The 12,559-nt window shown below is 38.2% G+C and overlaps 5 protein-coding genes across 5 annotated transcripts; 2 read left to right on the forward strand and 3 right to left on the reverse strand.

Annotated features, from left to right (window-relative positions):
* Window positions 1-4,176: 4,176 nt before the first annotated feature.
* RHIMIDRAFT_243280 (Dbl homology domain-containing protein) lies at window positions 4,177-5,033 on the forward strand (the record flags this gene model as incomplete). The annotated part of the gene is made up of 4 exons (XM_023609924.1): window positions 4,177-4,270; window positions 4,325-4,326; window positions 4,569-4,847; window positions 4,896-5,033. 4 exons carry the CDS (start codon window positions 4,177-4,179, stop codon window positions 5,031-5,033), a joined length of 513 nt encoding a protein of 170 aa, XP_023470880.1.
* A 115-nt stretch (window positions 5,034-5,148) lies between these two features.
* RHIMIDRAFT_243281 (NAD(P)-binding protein) lies at window positions 5,149-6,556 on the reverse strand (the record flags this gene model as incomplete). Its single annotated transcript, XM_023609925.1, has 7 exons — window positions 5,149-5,421; window positions 5,469-5,554; window positions 5,605-5,802; window positions 5,853-5,914; window positions 5,964-6,055; window positions 6,105-6,304; window positions 6,352-6,556. The coding sequence occupies 7 exons, from the start codon at window positions 6,554-6,556 to the stop codon at window positions 5,149-5,151; spliced, it is 1,116 nt and encodes a 371-aa protein (XP_023470881.1).
* Window positions 6,557-6,990: 434 nt separating this feature from the next.
* Window positions 6,991-10,512, forward strand: RHIMIDRAFT_4158 (uncharacterized protein). The gene is made up of 4 exons (XM_023615225.1): window positions 6,991-7,773; window positions 7,829-8,392; window positions 8,448-9,644; window positions 9,707-10,512. The coding sequence occupies exons 1-4, from the start codon at window positions 7,145-7,147 to the stop codon at window positions 10,458-10,460; spliced, it is 3,144 nt and encodes a 1,047-aa protein (XP_023470882.1). The 5' UTR covers window positions 6,991-7,144; the 3' UTR covers window positions 10,461-10,512.
* An 86-nt stretch (window positions 10,513-10,598) lies between these two features.
* RHIMIDRAFT_232607 (uncharacterized protein) lies at window positions 10,599-11,455 on the reverse strand (the record flags this gene model as incomplete). The annotated part of the gene is made up of 3 exons (XM_023607772.1): window positions 10,599-10,630; window positions 10,687-11,094; window positions 11,149-11,455. 3 exons carry the CDS (start codon window positions 11,453-11,455, stop codon window positions 10,599-10,601), a joined length of 747 nt encoding a protein of 248 aa, XP_023470883.1.
* Window positions 11,456-11,459: 4 nt separating this feature from the next.
* On the reverse strand, window positions 11,460-12,496 carry RHIMIDRAFT_210066 (adenylylsulfate kinase). The gene is made up of 3 exons (XM_023607167.1): window positions 12,142-12,496; window positions 11,898-12,089; window positions 11,460-11,848 (listed from the first exon to the last, which is right to left on the reverse strand). Exons 1-3 carry the CDS (start codon window positions 12,211-12,213, stop codon window positions 11,486-11,488), a joined length of 627 nt encoding a protein of 208 aa, XP_023470884.1. The 5' UTR covers window positions 12,214-12,496; the 3' UTR covers window positions 11,460-11,485.
* Window positions 12,497-12,559: the final 63 nt, after the last annotated feature.

Raw genomic sequence — 12,559 nt, forward strand, 5'->3', positions numbered from 1 at the left:
GATCGGATACTTTTATTGAATGATAGTCATATAATAAAAAAAAAAAAGAAAGTGGCATAAGTATAGTTGAAAATAACTATGATTGAGCATAAGTGAGTTGGGCATAATGCATATATTAATTGAGCAAGAGCTCTAAATAAGCAATATTGTTGATTATATTAGTATTCTCTGGCAAAAGGACTGATACGCAGAGAGAGAAGTCACCCTTGATAATGCGACATATAGCTGACCATACATAAACGACGGACGCCGCAAGTCAACTCCTGCATATTTAAGTGATTGTCCTTGTGATTTGTTAATTATCATAGCAAAGCATGGTCTAACAGGAAATTGCTTTCTTGTTAGAATGAATGGCAAATCACCTTCTTGCGTTGAGAGTGTAAACCGAGATATAAGCTCTAATGGGCTATCCGGCTTATTGGCAAGGCGAGCCTGAAGCATATAGCTACTAATTCGTACGACGACCAGACGAGTACCATTGCATAAACCTCTTTCTGACTCAATGTTTCTTAATCACATTACTGGTGCACCAACTTTGAGCTCAAGCTTAGATGGAGGCAAGCCGGTAGGGTGTAAACTATGTAACTATTCTTTAGGAACAGTGTGTAAACCATCGGCTTCATTAACATCAGCAGAGTCTGTAGACAGAAGTGTAACCTTTTCACCAGCCATATTATCGAGAATAATACGGTTGATTCTTTCAACTGTGTCGTTTCTGGTAGTTAATATGGCCCTTTCACCAAAAAATTGACCATTGTTTATCGACATAGAGTTACTAATTTCTTCATCTTTACAGACTTCGCTGATAAATTCATTCAGTTGTTTGGTCTGATAGATATAGTCAGGAAGTGTAATTGAATCATAAAGTGTATGGTTATATGAAATGTCTGCTATAAATCTTGCAAATGCAATATAATTTTGATTAAAAAGGTTTGTTAAACGCATAGTCTGCGTAAGTCTCAAGAGCTGGAGTCTTGACAATAAAAATGACTGCTTGATTGACGCACTAACAGTGTCAGCTCTGTTACCCCTTCTGATCACTGGTGGGATCTGAGCAAAATCACCACCAAGAACAGCAGGCTTTCCTCCAAACAAATAGAGCTCATCAGGATCATCGCAGATGTCTTGAAAGGTGCGATGGATAGCTTCAAAGCAATACTTGTGCTGCATCGGTACTTCATCTCAAATGATCAAATTTGCTCTCTGGATGAACCAGCAAGATCGCTATCCTTTCGGATGTTGCAAGTGGAGCATATATATAGTGTTATTCTCTTTTACAAGGCATACCCATACCTGATTCTTTTAAAAAGGGCTTTATTGTAATAAAAGTGAATATCAGTAGAGAAAAAGAGAGAGAGAAAGGGGAAAGTAAGCTCATATGATTGTGGTCCAAGGCTTGGTTCGAACAAATGGCAAAAAAAGACTTAGTGTGCGGTTAATTTCCGGTAAAAGTTTGTGTTACTTGCATACTAAGTGTGTTAAGTGTGTTATTAGTGTGTTGTATAGTGTTACTACGTGCCCACTTGGGTTTAATAAAAAGGTTGTTTAACCGTATTAACATTTATTTTACCGAGCCGTACGTCACTAAACTAACGTAATAGGACAAGGCTTCGTTCATTTGTTATGCAGATGAATCTTTTGAGGCTAAAATAGTCTATAGAATACCCCTGTGCATATTGTGTATATATTGTGTAAAACAACTTAGTGATAGAATGACATAAATGCACATGTCAACTTGTGGCTAAAATTAAACTTTTTAAACAAGAGAAAGGGGCTGGCATACGTTTTCAAGAACAGAAATCTCGATGCACTAATCGGGTAAAGAGATCTATTTCTATGCATATCTATTTTAATTGCATTAACTATATTTGTTGACAACTCCCATCACCTTTCATTCCAAAAACATACCTTCTCTTAGTAGTAGTGAGTTTTATGTTCCTACTTATCCTCACAAAACTCCTTTTTGTTTTTGAAGAGCTTCAGGGTGAAATCGTTGATAGAGAGTACCGTTAAGCAAAGTAATTTCTTTTTTCCAAATGCAAATACCAGAGGTGCTTTGTTGAGTTACCTCATTTGACTCAAAGATAGATTTGACGATGTAAAAGAAGAGTACCTTTAGGGCCCTTTGATAATAGTTATTTTCGAGGACATAGTCACTGGTTTAAAAGCATGAGGTTCAATTTTCAAGAGTACACCAGACACAGGCAGCTTGTCTGTAACCTGTTTAAGTGTAATTGACAGCAATGGAATTTTCTTACATGCGTGTTTATACAAGTGTGTATGCAAAACATGTTTAAACAATATACTATTGGCCGATTGTTTGATAAATAAAGATTTTTTTTTCTTTTTCAATAACGGAAATATATGCAGGCTACTTAAATTTGGCTAGTGAGAGAAAATACAATGACAATAATAGCTTTGAATATATTTGCCTCTTTCAATTTATCAGATATCTTTGCAAGGTTTGGTAGCACACAAAGCTAATAAGTAGCACAGTGCTTCGGAATACAATAAAAAACACAACCATGATACCAACCTTTTTTGATAAATATGATGTTGTGTACCACTTCTAATCGACCACCTGGTGCATACCAGATCAACAAACAAATTCGAAAAGTTCAGTTATTGACTTGGTTGTGAATGAGTCACTTGGTAATTAAACTGATGATAGACGGGAAAAAACATATGTTGTATAGTGTGGTTAGTTAAAATGTCTTTAATATATACAGCATTTATTCAATGGTACATCGATGAGGTGACACTCATCAATGATAAATTCCAAAGCATTACAAGATAAACCATACCTCGGTCAGATTCTTGGCAAAAACCGTGTTTATTCATATTGTGAATAATAGCTGTATCTGCAAGAGAGTTTACAGTGTCTAATCTTGATACTTTATTCAAATATCCTTGTGTAGTACATGTTCATTGATATTTTTATTTATTATTAATGAAAGAGGATGAGGGGCAAACGCGGTGTAACTCTGACTGGGTATGTCGCGTACAATATATGAATAGACCCTTTACAAAAGTGACAGCTTCTTTCGAATATAAGAATGCAAAAGGAAGCTCCGTACATTGCTTTCATAGTTCCATTTATGATGCCACAACAAAACCTGTTTATTTTTATCTTTATTTGGTAAAGGCGAAGTTTTTAGCCACTGAAGGGCTTATTTACATCGCAACTTAAATCACACACTCCTTTTTGAATATTGTAACTTTTCATGGACTGAAATGGTAAATTGTAAAGAATATATACTTTCATATTGCAATGTACTCGTTACTTGGAAACAGAGGATAAAAAGGGAAGGTGGTGCATATCATCTTTCGGCGATTGCCAATAAAATAACAAACCCTTTTGTGTCAAAGTGCAAAAGACGAATACTGATAGGTCAAGCTGTGGTAAAAAAAGACATTTATATTACATAACAGTACATGAACAAAGGAGTTCCATGAGAAAAAGGAAATGTTGTACGCCTTGGACCGGGAACTAGGTTTTATTACAAACTGATCCAGACCCTTTTATTAAGACTTGGTTTCCTTGTAACTATATCTTGTCTGAATTACAACATTTTCATTCCAAAGATTAGTTGCTTGACAATGTGTAGAAATAACGAAAAAGAAAGGAATATAGGTTGCTAGGTAACACACTCATTGATCTTCACTGCAATGCAATCTATCCATCATGATAGATTAAGCTTCAGCGCCAATAACAAATACAGTAATCCATCCGTCAATCTTCCGTATATGTTACACAAATACTTGCACTCTCCAAAACACTATTGCTGTACATTAAACTATTGTTGCGCCTTCTTTCTTTCTCCTTTTTTATCTTTTCCAAAGCTTAAACATATGCCATTTGACAACCTTGTCAGTAAAAGAAAAAAACTACTTAGATTCTCTCTACGAGAAAAAATAAATAGAAAAGTTTCATCATTCAGTACGAGTAACCTCTCCATCAGTAGTAGAAGCTCGCGTCAATCACAAGAAGAACCAACAAAGAAAAATGATCGACAAAATTCGCCCAAACTCAGACCAATCTCCCAGTTCTTTTTCGCTAGAGACGAAGAGGACAGCCTAGAAGAGTGTCCTGAGTTTAGCAGGAGCAGTAGTTCGACTAGTACATATTCTTTCCAAACTCCAGTCACTCCTTCTCGAGCCAGCAGTAGAAAAAGAATGTCTGCCATCATCACATCTTCAGATGGATCAAAAGAAGATGTTCGCGCGGCAATATCTATATGGAAAGAGAGAGTGAGCGAATTATCAGCATGTGAGTGCGGACAAAGTGACTGTTTAAGCAGATTTCTTCTTGAACTCAACCTAGCTGTGAGTAATATATGATTGAGTAATACACACATATTAATCTATATTACAGAAGGATCGACCAGAGATGCAAAAACAAAGATTCAGTAAAAGCCCATCTACAAAAGATACAACCATGAAAAAGTTTATACTCAATGAACTTTTGGAAACAGAAAGATCATATAATCAATTACTTCATCTAATTCATTCAGCAAGTATCTTCTCAGCATAGAGTATAACAAAGAACTTATAATTACTACATATAGAAATACATGCAACCCATGATTCAAGAAGCATCAAGATCGAAATATTCGCTAGTCAGATCATCAGACATTCCATTACTATTTTCACATTTGCCAGAATTATTACAACTATCAAACAAACTATTAGCACAATTCAATGAAAAACCAAATGAAATAGGACAAGTCTTTAAAGACGTAGACTCAGAATTTGTTGTATTTTTAAAATATGCCATACATTATAAAAGTAATATGAAATCAATTAGAAAAGCATGTAACAATTCATTATTTATAAGAATCGATCAAGTAAGTACTTTATAAGCATGTATACAAGTATTGACAGCATAAGTATAGAAAATTCTTGCTAGTAGAGATACCAACAGGCTAGGCATGTCAGATTATCTAATTGCGCCTATTCAGCGTGTACCAAGATATTGCTTACTGATAAAAGGTACTCTTCTTTTATTAAGCAACCATGACATTAACTTGTAAAAAAAAAATCATAGACCTTTTAAGATATACTCAACCGCCAGACATACACCTGGAAAATGCACTCAAGGCAATGACAGGTTTAGTCACTGCAATGGATAACATTACATAACGTGGTTTATTGGATATCTTGTTTAGGCCAAACATGTAAATTTTTAAATTCATTCATAATTTCAATTAAATTATCATCTGTCAAGTATGGCACTTGATAGTTGAATCCTGTCTCTCTTTCTATTTTACTTGCATCTATGCAGAGTGAATGGTTATAAAGTAACTCCTTGTCCAAGTATGGCGATAAAGGTGTCGAACTGATGCCATTCTTACTTAAAAGTTCACCCCAAGGTGCCAAATGCTTTTCGTTGACTATCTCTACTACTGCATTCAAATCAAGCTATAGAGACGAATAAGCATATGCGTCACTGCATATATTGTGTTTACCTTGGCCATAGCTGAGATAGCATGACTATGATAACCAGTGTCAATGTTGAAAATACTTGATATATGCTGATTAATTATTCCTTGATCTGTTCCCTCATTTTAATATTACAATTCTGATTATTAAATAAAGTATTACCTGTATCTTGTTTATCTGCCAAATTAAAGACCACAGTTTCACCCTCTTTCTGCTGATCAAAGTACCATTGGGTCAAGTGCCAGCTGGCTCTGGCCACATCCCGAACATGAACCGTGTTAAGCTTGAGGTCTTTAGACCACAGACATTTCATTTCCTCATTCAAGTATTTGTACACTCTGCCAATGATCAAACGAGGTGCTGTTGTCAAGACATTAGAAGAAAGAAAACATCCAATAATTAGGACTTACTTAATCCCGTCAGAGCCCCAGGCCCATACACAATAGCTGGGCGAAGGATGATAAGATTTATACTAATTACACGTGTTAGAATCTTGTCATGTGCGTGGATAATGTCCGTACCCTTCAATAGATGACAATGCCTGTTCTGCTTCATATTTGTGTTTGCCAATAATTGTCCAAGGCTCGATACGCGACTGTTCATTGGATGGACTCTAAAATAACAAGGTCAACCGATGCTCTGTGTGAATATAACAATCTTACAGAGCTATGCTCATAGACTTCAGCTGTTGACATCTCGACAAACAATTTGACGTTACGCTTGGCTGCTTCTTTAGCGCAGTTAACAGACAAGTTGTAAATACGGTCATGATAGATTTCTGGTACTTGGGAATATTTCGTTTCCCCAGCAAAATTGAACACATAGTCAAACTCGATATCCTCAAAACAAGAAGCAATGGAAGCTATCCCCGAGTTAAAAACAAGTTTGTTTTTAAAGAATAGAAAGTACCTGGATTGATGAGGTTGCATTGCTTGTATTCGACATGTTTGAAATCTTGTTTAAACTGTTCAGATAAATAAGCTGTTTGAGGCAAGACTTTATCAGCGACACGTATGTGACCTGCCAACTGATGTTCTAATAAATAATGGATAAAATGGCGTCCAATAAATCCAACGCCACCTAATATTAACACGTTTGGTTTCTCGTTTGTCATTTTTATACAAGAGAAAAAAAAAAAAAAGCAAAGAAAATAGGCTCGTGTTACTATATTTTATCAACAAAGTTGGACATATTCCGCCCCTCTGACATACTCTCTCTCTCTGTCTTTTTCCCCCTTAATTTTTTAAAAGATAGAGAGAGAGATGATGATGATGAATTTCATGTTCTTATTGGACATATTCTGTAAATCCGTTTGGTACCACCATCCTTTATATATAAATTTGTCTGTCCTTCCTCTTTTTTCTCTTTTCTTTCAATTTCTTTCAATTTCTTAAAGGGCTACACATGAATTCGACTCATGTCGCTCGATCTACATCATTACCCAAGAGACAACGATCCCTTATTCGACCTGAAAGACAAAAGAATGATGCCAACAATCGGCTTTATCATTATCACCAAAGGGCAGAGACATCATTAAGACGGGGAAAGAGTATTTTGGGTAGAGAAGAGGATCATGAAGTAGTAAAAGAATATGACACCAAATCATCCGGCTTTTTCTCCAACTTTCAACCATGGCAAACCTATTGCACTTTACTCACTTGCTGTATTCCAAAACAATGTCTCAGATTTGCAGGTAAAATAAATGCAGGTACACAACAATAAAAAAGAGCGGCCCCTTAAATCTATTCTAGGTGTCCCAGATGGTCCTGCACAGATGGCTTGGCGAGAAAAGATCGGCTTGGTCAGCTTTATTCTTTTCATCATGGGATGCGTTGGCTTTCTTACCTTTGGATTCACTCAGGCTGTATGCCCTGTGCCTCCGTTAAGTCTCAAAGGTGGGCAGGTGAACACGGGTTATTTGATCATCGATGGTTGGGCCTATATGCTTGCTTCTTGGGATCATCCGATAGGTATCACCAACACGACGATAAATGTGCTTTATCCACCAATCAACGCAGGTGGTATGGACGCTACCTTTCTATTCCAATCTCCCAAACCACAGTGTGCGTCGATCTTTACATCCCTTCAAGGTGATCAGCCCATTTACTTTCCTTGTCAGCTATTCAACCCCAATCAGACTGATCCTCCTTCTCCTTCTGAATTTAATAATAGAACCTCATGCCATTTATCATCAGCCGCAAGATCCATGTATCATCAATTTCAAACGGAAGGGGTACCGAAATCAGGAGGTAACCAATTGGATAAAGCAGGAAGAGTATATTATGATTGGCAGGACGTACGTACGGCTGATTCACTCACTGTCTATAATGGGTAATATAAAGTAACAATGATATAAAGTATGCGTATTCATCTTTAATATTTATAGAAACGTACTCAATCTGAAACTACTTCAGTCTTTACCAACCGACTACTTTCAGGTCCCAGAAAACGGTCTCATTGCTCAAATGATGTCAGATCCTGCAAGTTTTGCAGGCACCGATATCACAAGAATGATCAGTGCCAGTGCTGATCCTGCATCGAAGCTTTGGGAAAGAGAAGCGCAGTGTTTGTCAGCTACGATTAAGGTCGGTTCACTCGATACCGTCAGCATCGGATGCATGGCATCAGACATTGTCCTCTACGTCTCTCTTGCCGTCATCCTCGGTGTCATCCTAATTAAATTCTTCTTGGCCGTTATATTTGGCTGGTTTCTTTCTTGGAGACTAGGAGACTTTAATGAAGGTGGATCGTATGCTGCCAGAATGCAACGTGCCGCTGAAATCGAGGACTGGACAGAAAACATGCAAGCAAGTGCACCGCTTAGCAAGCCCAAGGCATACTCTAGAAAACGTAAAACCTTGTTTCCACAGACGTCAAGATTCACACAGCCTATTCCTGGATCTACTCGGTTCGATGTGACAGGTTCAATGATATGGAAGACCCCAAACAGGTAAGATAGAAAGAAAAAGAAAAAGAAAAGACATTCGATACTTATAGAGTATCAGTGCACTAGAAGGGTACATGCATCGACAAATGGACGGAACAAGTAAGGCCTCTGTCTTTTATAATATGAATGCCTCGGGCGCTACATCAAGTCGACTTTTGTCAGCTGAAGGATTCTCTGTCGCATCGTCCTCCGCAGAAGCTGAGCTTCCCACATGTCCCCTTCCGCTCTCGCCCCATGTCCTTCATCAACCTCCTGCAGACTACATGCCATTCAACTACCCGCTAGCCCACACGATCTGCCTGGTCACTTGTTATTCAGAGGGTGAAGACGGTATCCGCACTACACTCGACTCGATTGCGACCAGTGACTATCCAAATAGCCACAAGTTGCTTTTGGTTGTCTGCGATGGTTTGATTACAGGATCAGGAGAAACCAAGTCTACACCCGAAATTTGTATCAGCATGATGCGCGATCTGATTGTCCCTGCAGATGAGGTTCAGCCATATGCTTATGTAGCCCTTGCCGACGGTGCGCGACAGAACAATATGGCCAAGGTGTATGCTGGCTTCTACAAGTACAATGACGCGACGGTCAACCCAGAGCACCAGCAACGTGTGCCGATGATCACCATTGTCAAATGCGGAACAGAGCAGGAACGTCAAAAGCCAGGTAATCGAGGCAAACGCGACTCCCAGATTATCCTGATGCAGTTTATGCAAAAGGTTATGTTTGATGAGCGCATGACCATGATGGAATACGAATTCTTCAACAGTATCTGGCGTGTCACTGGTGTGCCTCCGGACCGGTATGAGATTGTGCTCATGGTCGATGCCGACACAAAGCTCTTTCCTGATGCTCTATCCCGTTTAATCTCTTGCTCCGTCAAGGATCCCGAGATCTCTGGACTCTGTGGAGAGACTAAAATTGCGAACAAGACCGATAGTTGGGTATCCATGATCCAAGTGTTTGAGTATTATATATCACATCACCAATCCAAAGCGTTTGAAAGCATCTTTGGTGGCGTGACCTGTTTACCAGGCTGCTTTTGTATGTACCGCATTAAGGCGCCCAAGGGACCTGATGGCTATTGGGTACCTATTCTTGCCAATCCCGACATCGTAGCCAAGTACTCAGAAAACGTGGTAGACACCTTGCACAAGAAGAACCTTTTACTCCTTGGTGAGGATAGATATTTGTCCACCTTGATGCTTCGAACCTTTCCCAATCGTAAGATGATGTTTGTTCCTCAGGCAGTGTAAGTAAATTCCTTTTTTTTTTTAAAAAAAAAACAAGCAAGACAATAAACATGTGATGTAGGTGCAAGACGGTCGTTCCAGATACATTCAAGGTGCTTTTATCTCAACGCCGCCGCTGGATCAACTCGACCATCCACAACCTGATGGAACTTTTATTTGTTCACGACCTCTGCGGCACGTTCTGCTTTTCAATGCAGTTTGTCATCTTTATGGAACTTGTGGGCACACTTGCCTTACCAGCTGCCATCTCGTTCACTATATACTTGATTATCATGGCTATCCTTGGCCAGCCTGCGCTCATTCCACTCATCTTGCTTGCAATCATTCTCGGCCTCCCTGCTGTCTTGATCGTGATGACTAGTCGCAAGATTGTCTATGTTGGTTGGATGCTTGTGTACCTCATCAGCTTACCCATCTGGAACTTTATCCTGCCTACTTATGCCTACTGGCACTTTGATGACTTCTCCTGGGGAGATACCCGCAAGGTCGCTGGTGGCGACAAGGGTAACCATGGTGATAAGGAAGGTGAATTCAACAGTCGATTGGTAACCATGAAGAAATGGAGCGAGTATGAAAAGGAAAGAAGAATCAAGGAAGCCTTAGAGCGACATTTGCCTGTACCTCGATTTGCTAATGATCGAAGAGGTTTCGAAGTCTATCAGGGCCCCTTATTGAAGCGTTCAAGTGAAAGATCAACAGGATCTGATGATAGTAAAATACCTCTGACGGAACACGACGTTGTAAATCCAGTATCCAAACGTGTCAAAGAAGATCCCATTCCACTCAATGTGTTGGATCATCAGGATTCCCATTAGAACTGAAGTGCTAAAATAACATATATACCCCGTTTCTCTCATGTACATGCATCACATAATAAATAGTTTTTATACACTTTTATAAATCAAAAGAAAGCAAGCTGCTACGGGTATTGTTTTATTACCACAACACATTCTCTACTGCGACTTGGTACTCGTACTTTTGATTTCTTTAATAACTTCCTTAGCTGTATTATTTCTTTTTCTTTTGACAAAAGAATCCTACTCAATCGTTTGTTCTTTGCAATGAGTTCTGCAATTTTAACTTTTTCCTTGACAGTTGATAATCTATGGAGTTCATCTGGTTGTGATTGTGCTGGCTGGGATGGTGGTTCAGTCTGTATTTTTGATATAGTCTTTATCGATTTTGGTCTTTGTAAGATAGTACGCGTGTTGGTTATTTCATTATCGACCGTATCCCAGAAACTCACGCGAAGGTTAGCGCGATTCCTTATGCTATTATTATTATTACTACTACTACTACTACTGCTGTTACTACTGTTATTACTACCACCAATCATATTGATACTGCTGCTACTTCCAGTAATATTACTACTGATATTGCCGATATTGCTGCTGTTGTTTGTATTATTACTACTATTTGTAATTGATTTATTCGATACGATCATAAAGCCTAAAAAGTAAAAAGTAGATTAGCAATTAGTCAATGTCAAGCATGTGACAATACCTTTTGCTTTGGATCCTTCGACAACAACGCAGCTAGGCTCTCTTACTATTGCCAATTGATTCTTTGTTTTCTTTATACTAAAAAAGTCAGAAATAGAAGGGTGCTCTTTCATCTTGATGCTCCATTCTTCACCGTGTTTAGGATGTTTTGCAAGATATTGTATCAATTCAGGAATAGTTGCAGGCGAGATATTTTTGTATTTTACATATAGACAAAGTCGTTCAGCAGACATTGGAAATAGTCTAGTCTTATCATCCTTATAGACTTGACGAGCCCAAGCAGTATATTGTTCAATAGGTGTATTCATTTTTAAAAAAAAGAAAAAGAAAAGAGGGAACTAGTACTTTTTAATTATTTTCTGAGAATCAAGCAAATTATGTGACAAAAGATAGTCAATAATTGCTTCTACGCCTTGTTCAATAGTCATTTGATCAGTATGAATATGAATTTCTGGCTTCAGGGGTGCTTCATAGGGTGCAGAAATACCAGTGAATTCCTTAATTTCACCTGCCTTGGCCTTTTTGTAAAGCCCCTTGGGATCTCTAGATTCGACCACGTCAAGAGGTGCATCTGCAAAGACTTCAATAAATGGGATGCCTGCTGCTTCATGAAGAGCACGAGCTGCATCACGATCAGCACGGTATGGACTAATAAATGCTGTGATAGCAATAGTGGTTGCATCTGCAAATAGTTTGGCAACCTACCTATTTGTGTTAGTCTTTGTTTATTTTATTTATTTATTTACTTGCCTCAGAGATACGACGAATATTTTCAGTTCTATCTTCAGGTCCAAAGCCCAAATTTTTATTCAAGCCAAATCTTATATTATCGCCATCTAATCTATATGCGCTAATACCAGAATGAAGAAGAGTTTGTTCCAAGGCAGTGGCTAAAGTAGATTTACCAGAGGCAGATAATCCTGTAAACCAAATTGTATAACCCTATCATATCTATTTCAATGACAGCCCTTCTTTCTCTCTTTTGCTTTATTACCTTTTGCTTTAATAATTCTTGACGTTCTTGTAATGAAACGTGTCCTTGATGCCATGTAATATTGGTAGCCATATTGATTATAAATAACAAGAGAGAGAAAGAGAAAAGGTGACCAAAAGAGCGATAGTCTCTCCCTCTCTCTTTATATGGTAATCATTCGGAGATTGCATACTGTACCCTATTGGAAGTTCCTGGGATTGCGTTATCGAGTGTAGTCATCATTCATGGCCACAACGCACAAGATGTCATTTTTATTAATCAACTCAAAAGTGTCATTAAATAAAGAAGGAAGAGGGGAAGCACTGATAAACAGAGACATAAAAAAGGAATGTATTCCAAATAAGGTAATCTTTGCCTTTCTCACACATAAAAGCGTCATTCTCTTTTCTGCTTTTCTCTTTTTTTTTTCATATTTTTA

This window comes from Rhizopus microsporus (assembly GCF_002708625.1).
Source record: "Rhizopus microsporus ATCC 52813 unplaced genomic scaffold scaffold_1, whole genome shotgun sequence".
In the NCBI taxonomy this organism is placed as follows: domain Eukaryota; kingdom Fungi; phylum Mucoromycota; class Mucoromycetes; order Mucorales; family Rhizopodaceae; genus Rhizopus; species Rhizopus microsporus.

Bases quoted from the DNA above. Each gene is read 5' to 3' on its own strand.
- RHIMIDRAFT_4158 (XM_023615225.1), top strand. From the start codon at position 7,145: ATGCAGGTACACAACAATAAAAAAGAGCGGCCCCTTAAATCTATTCTA. The intron at 7,774-7,828 runs GTAATATAAAGT...TAATATTTATAG, and splicing joins TCACTCACTGTCTATAATGG to AAACGTACTCAATCTGAAAC. The intron at 9,645-9,706 runs GTAAGTAAATTC...CATGTGATGTAG, and splicing joins ATGTTTGTTCCTCAGGCAGT to GTGCAAGACGGTCGTTCCAG.
- RHIMIDRAFT_210066 (XM_023607167.1), bottom strand. From the start codon at position 12,213: ATGGCTACCAATATTACATGGCATCAAGGACACGTTTCATTACAAGAA. The intron at 12,090-12,141 runs GTAATAAAGCAA...TAGATATGATAG, and splicing joins AAGAATTATTAAAGCAAAAG to GGTTATACAATTTGGTTTAC. The intron at 11,849-11,897 runs GCAAGTAAATAA...ACAAATAGGTAG, and splicing joins ATATTCGTCGTATCTCTGAG to GTTGCCAAACTATTTGCAGA.